This window comes from Nanorana parkeri, unplaced genomic scaffold (genome assembly GCF_000935625.1).
Source record: "Nanorana parkeri isolate BGI_ZX_2015 unplaced genomic scaffold, ASM93562v1 scaffold513, whole genome shotgun sequence".
NCBI classification, from domain to species: domain Eukaryota; kingdom Metazoa; phylum Chordata; class Amphibia; order Anura; family Dicroglossidae; genus Nanorana; species Nanorana parkeri.
Genome location: NW_017306781.1, coordinates 1,002,182 through 1,016,097, shown reverse-complemented (window position 1 = coordinate 1,016,097; position 13,916 = coordinate 1,002,182). Strand labels below are relative to the sequence as shown.

Below are 13,916 nucleotides of genomic sequence, written 5' to 3'. Positions count from 1 at the left end.
TGCTCTTAGACTTAATCAATCGATTAGGGGCCTCTCCATAGGTAAACATGTCCATAAGATGGTGTTGTATGCTGATGACCTGCTACTGTACCTTTCCAACCCATTGGTGGCTCTCCCCTCAGTGTTGTACGAATTTAAACTATTTGGAGATCTATCCAATTACCGTGTGAACGTGCAAAAGTGTGAACTCCTAGATATATCCCTCACCCCTGCTGAACGGGACAGCCTCTGGGACTCGCTCCCCTTCAAAGTACGGTCGGATTACATTACATGCCTAGGGGTTAAAGTGCCAGCTAACCTGTCGGATCTATACACACTTAATTATGCCCCACTGTTACAATCTTTGGAAGGAACTCTTGCCTCCTGGATGCATCTACACCATACTTGGTTCAAGATGCATCTGTTACCCCGCTGCCTATATCTATTGCAAACCCTCCCTATAGGCCTCCCGGTCCGCTTCTTTAAATGCATCCGCACGGCTGTCCTACGATATATCTGGAGGAACAAGAAACCCAGACTTCGCTATACTATCTTGATAAAGAAGAAAGAACATGGGGGTGCCGCTCTCCCGGACTTGGAGTCCTATTACAGGGCCACTCATTTATCCCATCTAGCAGCCTGGTTTGACTCCGTTGACCCCGCACTGTGGGTCACTCTGGAATGCGACCTTTCCCCAGTACCGCTCTTCACACTTCCATGGTTACCCACTGCCCTCCGACCGCGAGGTTCAGATCTTCCCTTTTTTCCACCTATGGTGTTACGGGTTTGGAACACCACGATGGCCAGACATAACTTATCCACATCTCAGGGCCCCATGACCCCGATCCTTGCTAACCCGGGTTTTCCGGCGGGGTGTGGAGTCCCCACTTTTCTATGTTGGAGGGCCTCTGAGCCTTGCTATGTGTTCCAGAGTCTGTCGGGTACCGCTGTACAGCCACTAACATCAATGTCCGGCCCCATTCCTCTTCCGCGAGCCTCCTGGCTGGCCTATTTTCAACTCCGATATTTTGTGGACGCACTGTGTGTATCGGGTACTCTCTTCAGGCCTCTCACTTTCTTTGAGGACCTGTGCGTTACGGCTCTACCGCTTCAGCGCCCAGTTTCGCTACTCTACCACGCTTTGATTACCGCGACCAGCGGGGACTCCCTATATTTCTTCTCGGCCTGGGAACAGGAATTAGGAATTGTCCTCTCAGAGGATGACCGGCGCAAATGCCTATGCTTTACACATAAACTTTGCATGTCTACTTATGCACAGGAGCGGAATTTTAAACTGTTGACCAGATGGTATAGGTCCCCGGTCAGAATGCACCAGATCTCTTCCGCATACTCGGACAACTGCTGGAGATGCCAGGCTGGATCTGGCACACTGGCCCACATATGTTGGAGCTGCCCTCTACTTCTGCCCTTTTGGCGAGCGATCTCACACGTCTACACCAGAGTCACCTCCATCGAGCTGCACATATCTCCGGAAATGGCCCTATTGTCGGTCTTTCCAGGCTCTATCTCTAAGATGAAAAAATCCCTGCTCAGATTCTTTATCATGGCGGCCAGAGCTTTAATCCCACGACATTGTTATAATGGTCTGGCCCTCTAGCAACTTCAGCGCCAAATTATAGCTAAATTGCCTACAAACGTCAGGTGATCATAATAATCTGGCCACTCAGTGTAAGTGCGCACTCCCTGAACAGAACTCAGGGGAAGTCGCGCACGGGAAGCAGTATAATGCTGCTGCAAAGCAATCAAAAGTAAGTGGACTTTGCTTTGCTATAGGCAAACATTGAGTTCAAATTGCTGTTTGCGACTGTTTTGGTCAAATCCTCAAACGGTGCCTAAATGCTCCCCATAGGCCTTCCTTGTGCCAGGTATCTGCATATGGGGGTGTCTGTCACAGATTAGACAGTTGGCAGGCAGCTGATTTTGGCGTTACATTTTTGCAGAGCAAACTTTGGGCAATTATGACTGCCTGAAGTGCCCACAAACCCTTGTTGATCTCCTGGAAGCCAGGGTATTTAGTGATAAACTGCTGCACCACAAAGCTGAGGACGTGTGCCCAGCCTAGAGAAGTGTGAATTTCCCTGACGAAGAGCAACCAATAGATTAGTTCCATTAAAACGCACAGTCTTGGCTGGCTGAAGGTGGTGTGGTGTCAGCCACCTCTCGGCCTGGAGCTTAAGAATTGCTAGCACTTGGGAGGATGAGGCCACCGAGGGGGAGGAGGATATACGGGTGACTGGACCACTAGCTCCAGCAGTGCCCGCTCCTTCCTGCAAACTTCCCAGCTGCCAAATGATTGACCCAGTGTGCCATGAAGGATATGTAGCATTCCTGCCCATGGCCCCTGAACCATCATTACAATTAGGGATGTACCGATACTAGTATCAGTAACGGTACCGAGTATTTGGGCGAGTACTAGCACTCGCCCAAATGCTCCTGATACCTATCCTGATACCGTAACTTCCGATATCAGGAAGCCGAGCAGCGAGTCATTACACTCTGCCCTGCTTCCTGATTGGCCGGGGACCGGGCTCCATGCTTCCTCGTCACCAGGGAGCATGGAGCTGGCTTCCTGATTGGCCAGAAAGCCGACTCCATGTTTCCTCATCACCTAGTGACAAGGTAGCATGGAGCCGACTTGCCGGGCACCATGTAATGAATTGCCGCCCGGGAAGCTGTCTAATCGGGAAGCTGGCTAATCAGGAAGCCAGGCAAATGAATCATTACCCACCCCTGGCTTCCTGATTGGCCAGAAAGCCAGCTCCATGCTTTCTCATCACCTGATGACGAGAGAGCATAGAGACGGCTTCCTGGCTAATCGGGAAGCCGGGGGCGAGTCATTACACGCTGCCCGGCTTCCTTAATGGGACTGGGGTAAGTACCGGGGAAAAAACTATCGGCAATTGTACTCGATACCGAAAAAACGGTATCGGTGCATCCCTAATTACAATTAATGGCACCACAGTGCACAGACATACTGTGATTTCACATACATTGCCAAAGGGCACATATGTGAACAGGTCTATGTGTTTACGGTCCACAGCCCTAAACATTTTGCATCCCTGCTCCTGTTTTCTCGAAGCTCCTGTGTAGCTGTTTGCAGTGGATTCTCTGGCACTTCTCTCTCCCACACACTGAGGGATATGTATAAAGCAAATTAGTGACAAAGTTAGAATCAAATACAGATGCTTGTTGGTCAGCAAAGTCTTTGTGACACTTTTATGTTCGTTGCACCTGCAGCCTTGGACAGCCAACTCAAAGTGTGGCACAGGTCTGCAACAGAAATAGCACTGGAAATTAGACAGATTCAGAATCAACAGACATGCACAGTGATGTCAGTGGCATGTTTTATTTTGATGAGTGAAGCATTAATGAATGTCTAAATATAATGTCCCTCACATTAGGGCCCATTCACATCAAAATCTCAACACAATGTTGCTTTGCGATTGTACCTTCTGATTTCTGTGCTATGATTTTTTATTTTTTTTAGGCTTTCGGGGTTTTTTTTTTTCTTTTTTGGTCAAGCTTTATGTGAAATGTCCAGTGTGTACATATTCCACTAAAGCTTGCGAGGCGTTGTGTTAGCATGTTTTTGCAGCATTGCATTGCACTGGGGGAAAAAAAAAAAAGAGCATGCTTTACCTTTTTTTTAGCGTAACGGACAGCATTGCAACGCAACACACCACCAGTGTGAAATGTCTCATTCACACCAATTCATTTTTCGTTGCCCTTGCGTTACCATCCGTTGAAAAACTAAAAAGAGGGACCCCCAAGCCCCACTGCAAGGGTTAATTTTTTTAAAATCTTTGCGTTCTTCTTTAACCCACACTACCTATTCAGGCCACCAGCACTAAACAAGTATGTAGAAGAAAAACACTTCCGTCTGACTATATTCCTGAGACTGTTTGTTACAGGTCAGTGTCTCGGGAACTATTGACGCAAGAGAATGCCAGGCAATTCTTATTTTCAGAAGGGGGTTATCTGTGGTAACCTTTATATTCCCCTTGTACAGGTTTGCTTTAGAAACAGTGCTTAGGCACCCACGCATCCTCTAAAACCTGTTGTAGATATATTAAAGTGATACTAAACTCAGGTATACCAAGTTAATTCTTGGTATACTAAATTGAACAAAATTGTAATGTCAGATGTGTGAGGGAATTCAAGCCAACATTTTCTGCTGAAACCTTTGGATTAAAGGGACACTAACCTCAGGAGTTTAATCTTAAAAGGTAACATAACTATTAACAAAAATCTATCTTATTTGTGTGTCACTCGGCTGTAGATCCTCAAATCATCTCTCAATTGGTGCTGACACTGTCCTTCCTTCTGGAGGGTGACTACTTTTGTTCAGCATGGTCCTTGTGTGTGTTGTAAAGTAGTCACCTCTCCAAACTCACTTCCATGATGGACTATAGTCTCAATATAACGTGAGATTGTAGTCCATCATGGGAGTGAGCTTGGAGCAGTGGCTACTTTACGACACACACAGGGACCATGGGGAACAAAAGTAGTCACCCTCCAGAAGGAAGGACAGTGTCAGCATCAATTCAGAGATCATTTGAGGATCTAGAACTGGGTGATGCACAAATAAGATACATTTTTGTTAATATTTAAAAATGTACCTGAATGCATTTTTAAGATTTAACTCCTAAGGTTAGTGTCACAATCACATATCAATCTGCGCTCCTAAACTATAACAAAGTAAATCAAATAAATCGCTTCAAGTGCTCTAATGATGTGTATCATTCACCTCCCCCCACAACTAGCAAAATTATCCTCAATACTGTGCTAAAGTGTCAATGTGCAATACTGTCACCATTATCTCCAAATTTAGATGCAAAGTACATAAAACTAGTTGATAAGTCTATTCCTTAAGAAACACAAGTGATATAAAAAATAAAATAATCTGATATATAAGGTACCGAAAAAATGTCTTTAGAAAATACACCACAGATGCTTATTCGAAAGGTGTTCCCATTCAGTGCTCATTAATCATCATTCTGAAATCAATAGCCGTCTCGTGTTCACAGTATAAATCCATCTTAGCGCCGTGTGTACAATATCCATCACCTCACTTTGAGAAAGTCAATTGATGACGAAACGCATCGGTGGGCATGTCCCTGCTATCACAGTGCTGCATCACGTCCTCTGCCACAGCTCCAGGATGTGTAAGAATATTAGTGAAATAAATGAACTTTGCACGATATTCTAATTATTCGAGTTTCACCTGTATATATATATATATGGAAACGCTACTTGTGAGAAGTTAGAAATGTGTTTTTTATTAAAGTATGTAGAAAGGGTTTTACTTAATGTTTGTTTTCTATCTCCTTCCTGAGCGGTACATTAAATCCCAATTGGGCCCTGGATACATATTACTGTCTGCTGTGACCCGGGATCGCTGCACATCTCTGGGATTTGTAACAAAGCACTGCCGACCATCTTACACATATGAACTCTTTTGGAGTCTGGCGAGTGCAGTGTGAAGAGCGGTGACGGATATTGTACACACTGCAGATTTTCTGTGGTCAGATGGAAAAAGTGCAACAGATTGGCCCAGGTGGAGATTACTCCATCCACACAGTTAAGTGTAGATGGAGGAATCTGTTGCACCTTTTCCATCTGACCACAGAAAATCTGCAGATAATTGTAAGGTGTACGGGCAGCTTAAGAGATGGACCTCTACCGTGAACACAAGAGACAGCAAATTATTTCAGAATGATGATTGAGCACCGATTGGGCGCACCTTTTGAATAAGAATCTGTGGTGTATTTTCTAAATACATTTTTATCGGAACTTTATATATCAGATTGTTTTTTTATTATCACTTTTCTTAAGGAATGGACTTTTTTGCAAATGGTTTGATGTATTTGCATCTAAATTTGGAGATTCTGGTGACAGTATTGCACATTGACACTTTGGCACAATATTGAGGATATTTTCAGTAGAAGTGTGGGGAGTGCAGTGCACTTGATATACTTTAATCCAAATGTTTCAGTACAAAATGTTGGCTTGGATTCCACCTTTTCTGGTGATGCTGAACACATTTGACATTACAGTTTGCTTCAGATTAGTATATTCCTTTGAGTGGCCCCAGCCAGGATAGCTGTAAATGGGGACACTAACTTGAGAGCTGCATGCACTTTGTAAAAGTTACAATAACTGCAATGTTACAATAGTGTCAGTATAGGTAAAAGGAATAACTTTTTATTGAACAGAGCTGTTGTCAAATTGGATTGATTTTAGTGATTAAACTTGACAGTAGAACTTACTTGTTCTATCAGGGGCCTCTAATATATGATTGTAATGAACCCAGAAACAGGGAGACTAAGGCCTCCTCATTATGGCTGCAGAAGGTGGGCGGCTGACCTGAAAAAATAGGATTTTTGTACTCACCGTAAAATCCTTTTCTCTCCGTTCATTGAAGGACACAGGCAAACAGATCGTAGATCCTGAATGGTAGGGTAATATCGCCACCTGCAGGAGAAGGACGCTAGGCACAAAACTAAAGACCAATTACAGCCTAGGGGCGGCCCCTGCGGTGGCCAAACCCCCCACCTGCTGACAAGTCTCCAGTTTAGTAACAAGCAGTTAGGAGTGTACACCCCATAAAGAGGGCGGGGCCTGTGTCCTTCAATGAACGGAGAGAAAAGGATTTTACGGTGAGTACAAAAATCCTATTTTCTCTCCCTTGCAGAGGCAGACGCCACGGGGCGTCCACCACCAGCTGGACCTCGTCCGCGTACCACGCCCCCCGAGGCCAATCCGGGGCCACGAGGACAACAGTGACGCCCTAAAAATCGTATCCATTGGGATACAGCCGGATAGCCCTCGGAAACGCACGTTTCTTTTACCGCAAAATAAAAACACGCGGCGGGGCAACGCGCACATTCTGTACGCCTAGGTGTGAACCCAGCCAAAAGGGAAGGGTAATTTCCCTTTCAAACTGAACAGCCAATTTGTCTTTAGTAAAATCAACCCACATGAGTCATGCATCCATCAGAACTTTTTCACACAGGTGAGTCCTATAGACAGAGTATTAAAGACAAGTGAATAGGGGCATAGATAAACTCCCCTTGCCCTGGCGCAGCATGTAAACCAGGGTCTGATGTTTTCATTATTTTGATTTTAATTAAATACAACCAACTTAATTGAAGCTAAGCTCCAGATATTAAAAACAAAATCACCAGTGGCTGCAAGATATTTAACTAGATCTGCATTTTAAAATGCAACTTGTATAAATGCCTCAATCTGACTTGTTTCAGCCTATTTCCACCTTCTGTAAAGCAGCACTCAGAGAAAAGAAGTGGTAGAATCTGAGCCAAAATGGTGTCCGTGCACCAATTATTGACAAAGAGCATAGCGAGGGGAGACGAGACCAGAGAGTTGACCCAATCGGATTGTAGCTGCTTTGTCGCTTTTCAATCATACACTTTGGCATGGAGGTAACCTAGCTAAATGGTCTGAATGCAGCAGAGAAAAGATAAGGCATCAAGCTGGCTCTACTGTGTGGTACGGCTTTGTAAATCGCAGAACTGGGTGTACAAAAATGCAATTCCTTGGCCAGGTAAAACCACTCCGTTATGTATTTCAACTGTGCATTTTACCGATTGGCCAGGGTTCAGCTTTAAAAAGAACTCCAGGAGTTTTTTGATGACCTGTTGCAGTGGGGCTACCCCCACACTGCAAGGGTTAACTGCTCATTTTTGTCTAGGTAAAAAAAAAAGTTATAATCACCAGATTTTCCGAGCCACCTTCTTCTTAAGCTGTCCATATACCTTACAATTATCTGCATAAAAAAAAAAAAAAAAAAAAAAAAAAAAGAGTTACAGAAGGAATTAGAAAAAGAAGAACAGAATGATAATGGCTACACAATCCATCATGGCATGATACTTAAGAGTTTCATACTAAAGAGATGCCCAGGCTGATGCTTTTTCCGGTGATGATAATTTGTTAGAACTTTTATAAAACGTGCTGCCTTGGTTACCTTTATATCTCCAGAAAGAAAAAAAGTGCGAGGAATCTGCAGTATTGTTGGCTTAAATTCTTGCAATATATAAAAAGGTCCAAAAAGACATTTCTTTATAGAACCAAAACTGATGTTTTACATTAACGTCCAGTTCACACAAGCTTTATCTTGTATATGCTAGCCTCAAGAGCAACAGGTACAGCAGACATTGTGGAAGCCGTTAAGTTTTTTTTAGTAGAGTAGGGAATGTTGAAACAAAAACCCTGGTCTTTTTCACATTTCTTTTTCTGTTCCAGAGACATAACAGGCATTGAGAAACCAGAGAGACCGTTTTCACCAAGAACAGTATCTCCCATGGTTTTTGTGAAAAACTGATTTCCCCTCCTGTTCTGCAAAATTTTAGCTTTTACATTACCTCTACCAATGACAATGACCTTATCTGCTCCTTTCTTACCTTTTTACTGTTTATATATTAGTAAAAAAAAAAAAAAATTTTTTTTTACCATCTATGGCAATATGTCTTTCGCACTCTATTTTAGCCGTCCGTATTTCTAGTTTGCATCTTTTATTGCTTTCTTTATATACCAAATAAAGGAATCTCACAGACAGCAATACAAACCAGATATAGGTTCCAACCATTCCAGTCTCTAATTTTGGACATACTTTTAGAAAGTGTCTCACTCTCCTTGTTGGCTTTCTCAATTATGCTACATTATGGAGATTGCAGCAGAGAAAGTAATACACAGCCTGGGGGAGGTAACTCACGCTAAATAGAAGGTTTCACTGCTGGGCTCACTAAAGATGTTCAAATCAAAGGGTGGTCTCAGCTTAACAACTTTCAACCTTAAAAAGGAGAACTATGGGGCCAGTGTTTTTCCCCATAGTTCTCCTTAGGGTAACGGGAGGACACAAACTAGCATCCTCCCGTCACCTTAAGCTCAGTATAGCTGTAGCTCGCGGTATACTGAGACGCCGCAGCTGTAGCGGATCCTGACAATTATGTCATGATCCACCTAGCTCTGCGTATCTAAAGGCAGAGCCAGCTGTACCGGCCCCCTACCCCATCCGTTCCTCCAGTCAGCGCTGGAGGATCGGAGCGGGGAATCCAGCCCCTCCCCCATCACGGCAGAGAGCCGTGACAGGATCAAGAAGTGAGCGAACGCCGGTATGTTTTCGCTCACTTCCCGATCTACTGAGCCGACCTGTGACAGTCTCATTGTCACAGGCCGGCTAGAACTATGAGGTGAGTGAAAAGGAGAAAAGCTACATAATAACTTACCTGTTAAATGATAATTCCCCTTTGCTCAGATCCTCTCTGCTGACATTCTTACAATAAATCGGTTTGGGTTTTTTTCTATGCTGTCACGTGACCAGAAAGCCGATTTGTGCACTGTGAAGTCCCAACTACAGTGCTGAATATCCTACAGCTGTGACCTTACCCTGCTAGCACCCATAGCTCTGAGCCTAGCCAGATGGGAGACGACTTCATGCCCACCAGCCACAGAGAGGAATGAGCTGCAGCTTTGTGGTCACGTGAGTTTAACCCAAGTTTTGGGTTAATTCCTCCTGCATGCATTGGTGATTCATAAGGCAGTAAATCCAGGATAGTGATAGCAGCCTACAAGCTTGAAATGATAAAAACAAGTTTAACACTGTAGCCGCTGTATCTCCACTTGAAGAGGCAAGTGAAAAGAGGCATATAGCACACTGCAAGAGTCGACACCAACAGAGTACACTCACTTGTTCAAATGTCTTTAATCCAGCTTCTTTCCCAAGTTTCAATAAATCTTCTAAAATGGCATTTTTAAAGTCCTAGAAAACAGAAAAATGTTCAGAGGTCTAGGAGTGATTCCTTCAGAAATGTAAAGGACTCGTGAAATGTAGGGTCTCCTTTTTCTAATACAACATCTTCCACGTATAATTCATTTTAAAGTAATACTTTATTATTCATTTTGTCTAATTTGGTAATGGGTTTATAGCAACAGTAAGCCTCATTATATAACAATAATGTACACACAACATCTTTGTTTGTAAAAAATAAAAAAGGGCATTTCCCCATTATAAAGGATGAACATTGACCTGTATTCTAAAATATTATTTATTATTGGTATGTTATATTGTGCCGACAAGTTTACGTATCGTTTACATAGTTGCACATTCGCATACATGTGACCGATCACATACATACTGCCAGGAAAAATAATATGGAGCGATTTATTTTTAACTTGGATACAGGCAGGCATATGTAATAGTCTGAAAATCTATTCAGGTTGGCAGGATGAGAGGAAAAGCCACCGTTGGACATAATTGCAGATGCAAATCTGACTTATTGCAATCAGCAGAGCACTACTTTTGTTTGAGCTGCCTTTGCCACAACTATTACAGGTCAGCCCCAATGTGTTTCATAGCTAATTTGTGTAAGCAACACAAAGCAGTGGAAACAATATCAAACAATGGTTTAAATCATAAAAACAAATGCAGGATATGAATATGAGAAGTGAGACTGCGGACATATTTTCCAAGGTGCAGGCTCCATGACTGCTATCCTGATCCAGTCTATGAAGGTTCTCATTCATCCAGGTCATGGTATATCTGTAAAAAATAAGTCAAAGCAACTGGACTTGCTGTACTTTTCTTGAAGACGTTTCACTGGTCATCCAACCAGCTTTCTCAATTCAAAACACTCACTCAGACATTCTGAATTGAGAAAGCTGGTTGGACGACCAGTGAAACGTCTTCAAGAAAAGTACAGCAAGTCCAGTTGCTTTGACTTATTTTTTACAGATATATCCTGATCCTGGTTTCACTACCTAGTAAGTCACCGGCCTGAATCAAGTATGCAGGCCAGGAGTTCACACTTCAGACTCCACTAACTGCATGTTTGTTTTAGACCAGCGACTGTTAGCAGTTAAGCCAGGATGAGTAAGATAACCCAGAACCCGACCATTGAAAACAGCCTGTTATAAAAGCATTGCAGAGGCTGACAGTGCAGTGTTTTCCGGTTCACTGTGGCAGTACATGAATGCTGTTCAGCTTTAACTTCATTAGCTTCCTAGACAGAGAAAGAAGGCAACCAGCAGTTTCAGAAGGCCAGCAACAGCAACCCCCATACTTTTCTCATAACAAGTCTTAATTCTCTCATAGGCCGAAAAACATAAAATATTTTTCTTCCAAAGCCTGACAAAGGTCTAAAGTTTTTCTTTAACCACTTAAAGACCAGAGCGTTACACCCCCTTCATGGCCAGGCCATTTTTCAGTATTCAGCACTGTGTTACTTTGACTGACATTTATTCCGTCCTGCAACGCTGTACTGAAATTAATTTTATACCATTTTTTGGGGACACAGAGCTTTCTTTTGGTGGTATTTAATCACCACTGGGGGGGGGGTTTCATTTTTTACTATATTAAAAGGAAAAATTAAATCGAAAACATTTTTTTGGGAAAAAAATAAAAAAAAAACCAAGTTTCCCCAAAGTTATAAAACATTTATTATTACCAAATTTTTTGGCAAAATATAAAAATAAAAGGACGGGGTCACGTCGGGTAAATAGACACCAAATATGTCAAGCCTTAAAATTGCGTGCGCCCACGAATCCAAAAAAAACAATGGGCATAGAAGACACTTTAAAAGCTCTTATCGCTCATCAGTTTAGTGTTATCAGTGATCAACTGCCCTAAAATTATTGCTCTCACTCCGACATTTGCGGTTATATGCAACATGAGCAGCGCAATTGTCGTTTTTGCACATTGGCGCACCCAACACATTTTTACGTTTATATGTGCGTATACGTGGGGTGGGGGACTTAATTTGTGGGGGGTTATTTACATTTCTATATGCGACTTGTTTTTTTTACACTTAATGTTATTTGCTATCACATAGGGGATAACAATCCCCCTATGTGATAGCACAGGCACACTGACAGGTCCTCTTTATGGAGACATTAGAGGTCTCCAAGACCCCTAAAGTCACCTGGGGACCCCAAAGAAGAGATCTGCTTCACCAGCTTCTTCTCTGGCTATAGCAACCAGAGGAATGACAGCTGAAAGTAATACACATCACTTTTGCATTGAGACGTCAAAGGGAGATCAGCAAGGAGGAAATGCTCATCCCCCTCCCAGCCTCCTGCTGGCACCCGCTCGAGCCGGTCCCAGGCTCGCAGAGGGGACAGTGGAGCCTGGGATGGAGGGTAAGGGCGGGGGGAGCAGCGCTGCAGAAGCACAGAGCAGGGCAGCACATACACGCGATTGGACGGCTATAGAGCCACTGATCGCTTATGTGTAACGGCCGTTAACATTTTGTCGGGTTTTTTTTCTACTCAGGCGCTCGCAAGCAGAAGAAAAAAAGCCATATATTTACGGCACCCTGCTGATGGGAGCTTGCCGTCCGTTTTTTTTTTTCTTTTACAACGGGCGGACAGCAAGTGGTTAAAAGTAAAAATAACTGGACTATAATGACCCTAGGAGTCAAGTTCACCATATACCTACCTTATTCTTGCACAGGTCTTCATAAGTTCCTCCCAGCTTCCTCTTTTTGGCCCAGCTGACTGCACTGTCAGGATCTGGCACCACAACGGCAACAAGGAAAGCCTGAAAACAGGGACAGACATATTACTATGCACTTCTTTTATGTCCTACCAGTTTTCACCATAGTATATATGTTATTACCTGTAAGCTTTCTCCATAAACAAACACCTGTACCAGTGGCTCACATCTTGTGTATATATTCTCAATTTTTTCTGGTGCAATGTATTCACCTTGGGCCAACTTAAATATATGTTTCTTGCGATCTATAATCTTTAATGTACCATTCTACAAAAACAAGGAAACAAAAATGACATTAGTTTTTGGGATGAGTACATTTATTCATATTAGAAAACAATGTCAACTTATATTTGTAGCTGCATTACCTATGCCACAATTCCATTGGTTTCCCAGCAGCAAGTATTTTGGAAGGGAGTTCTATTGGCCAGCTAATTCAACTTTAAGATGCCACACACTACACTAGGAAAAACCACTCCCCCACTTGACATTCACATCTACAGAGCAGAGCTAATGTGTAAAACTAGCATTGGGCAACAGCTTGACATACAGGCACAATATAATCATGAGCATTTTTATTTAGACCAGTTTTTGGCAGTCCTCAAAAAATTACTTGAAACTTAGTTGTTTCTCTGCAAGAAAATTGTTAGTAAGAGGCAGAAGATTTATTCAATCTGAAGAGAAACCAGCATATAGGATTTTTTTTTTTTTTAACAGATAGTCACATAACCAGTACCTAACAGGTACTCTTAGGATTGAGAACACACAAGGATCTATACTGTACATAATCAACATCAATAGGACCATACACACACACACACACACACACACACACACACACACAATAGGTTTGACTTGATGGACATATGTCTTTATTCAACCTCAAATAATATGTAACTATACAAACTCAGATCCCCATAACATTTGCATTTGTAAAAAGGTATGTAGCAGGAAGGACAGAGTACACCCAGAAATCCACAGCACAAGCTGCTCTCTGGAGCAAACAATAGTGATCAGATGAGAATATCCAGCATTGCTTATCACTATTTATATATTAGTATTTACTTACTTATCTAAACATTTTAATTTGTGACCACAGAGTCAGAAAATGGAGATGCTACTGCTCTTGTAGGTATTTCCACACCAACTAAGGGCAGATATAAAACGAATCTAAGTGTGTTTTTAGAAATCTGAAAACACAAAGGCTTACAAATGTTTCACGTATATAGACAATGCAGGTAATAAAAGGTCTACATTTTAGGTATAGGTGAAAAGGTTCCATACACAAGGGGTGCTTAATGAACTGGACGTAAAAAAAAAAACAATCCTAGGTTTTGTGCTGCTATTATCCTTCTATATGGTTTTTAATAAAATTATCTATCCAGGATAAGTTCAGCAAAACACAGTTATG

The 13,916-nt window shown here is 42.5% G+C and overlaps 1 protein-coding gene across 1 annotated transcript in view; it reads right to left on the bottom strand.

The window, feature by feature from the left end:
• Nucleotides 1-3,556: 3,556 nt before the first annotated feature.
• The window catches only part of ACSL1 (acyl-CoA synthetase long-chain family member 1), an 80,695-nt gene continuing 70,335 nt past the window's right edge, over nucleotides 3,557-13,916 (bottom strand). The window contains exons 18-21 of the mRNA XM_018561285.1: nucleotides 12,632-12,775; nucleotides 12,452-12,553; nucleotides 9,701-9,778; nucleotides 3,557-3,607 (exon numbers count right to left, since the gene is read on the bottom strand). Of these exons, the coding sequence (XP_018416787.1) occupies nucleotides 3,557-3,607; nucleotides 9,701-9,778; nucleotides 12,452-12,553; nucleotides 12,632-12,775 (375 nt within the window). The remainder of the gene's footprint in view (nucleotides 3,608-9,700; nucleotides 9,779-12,451; nucleotides 12,554-12,631; nucleotides 12,776-13,916) is intronic.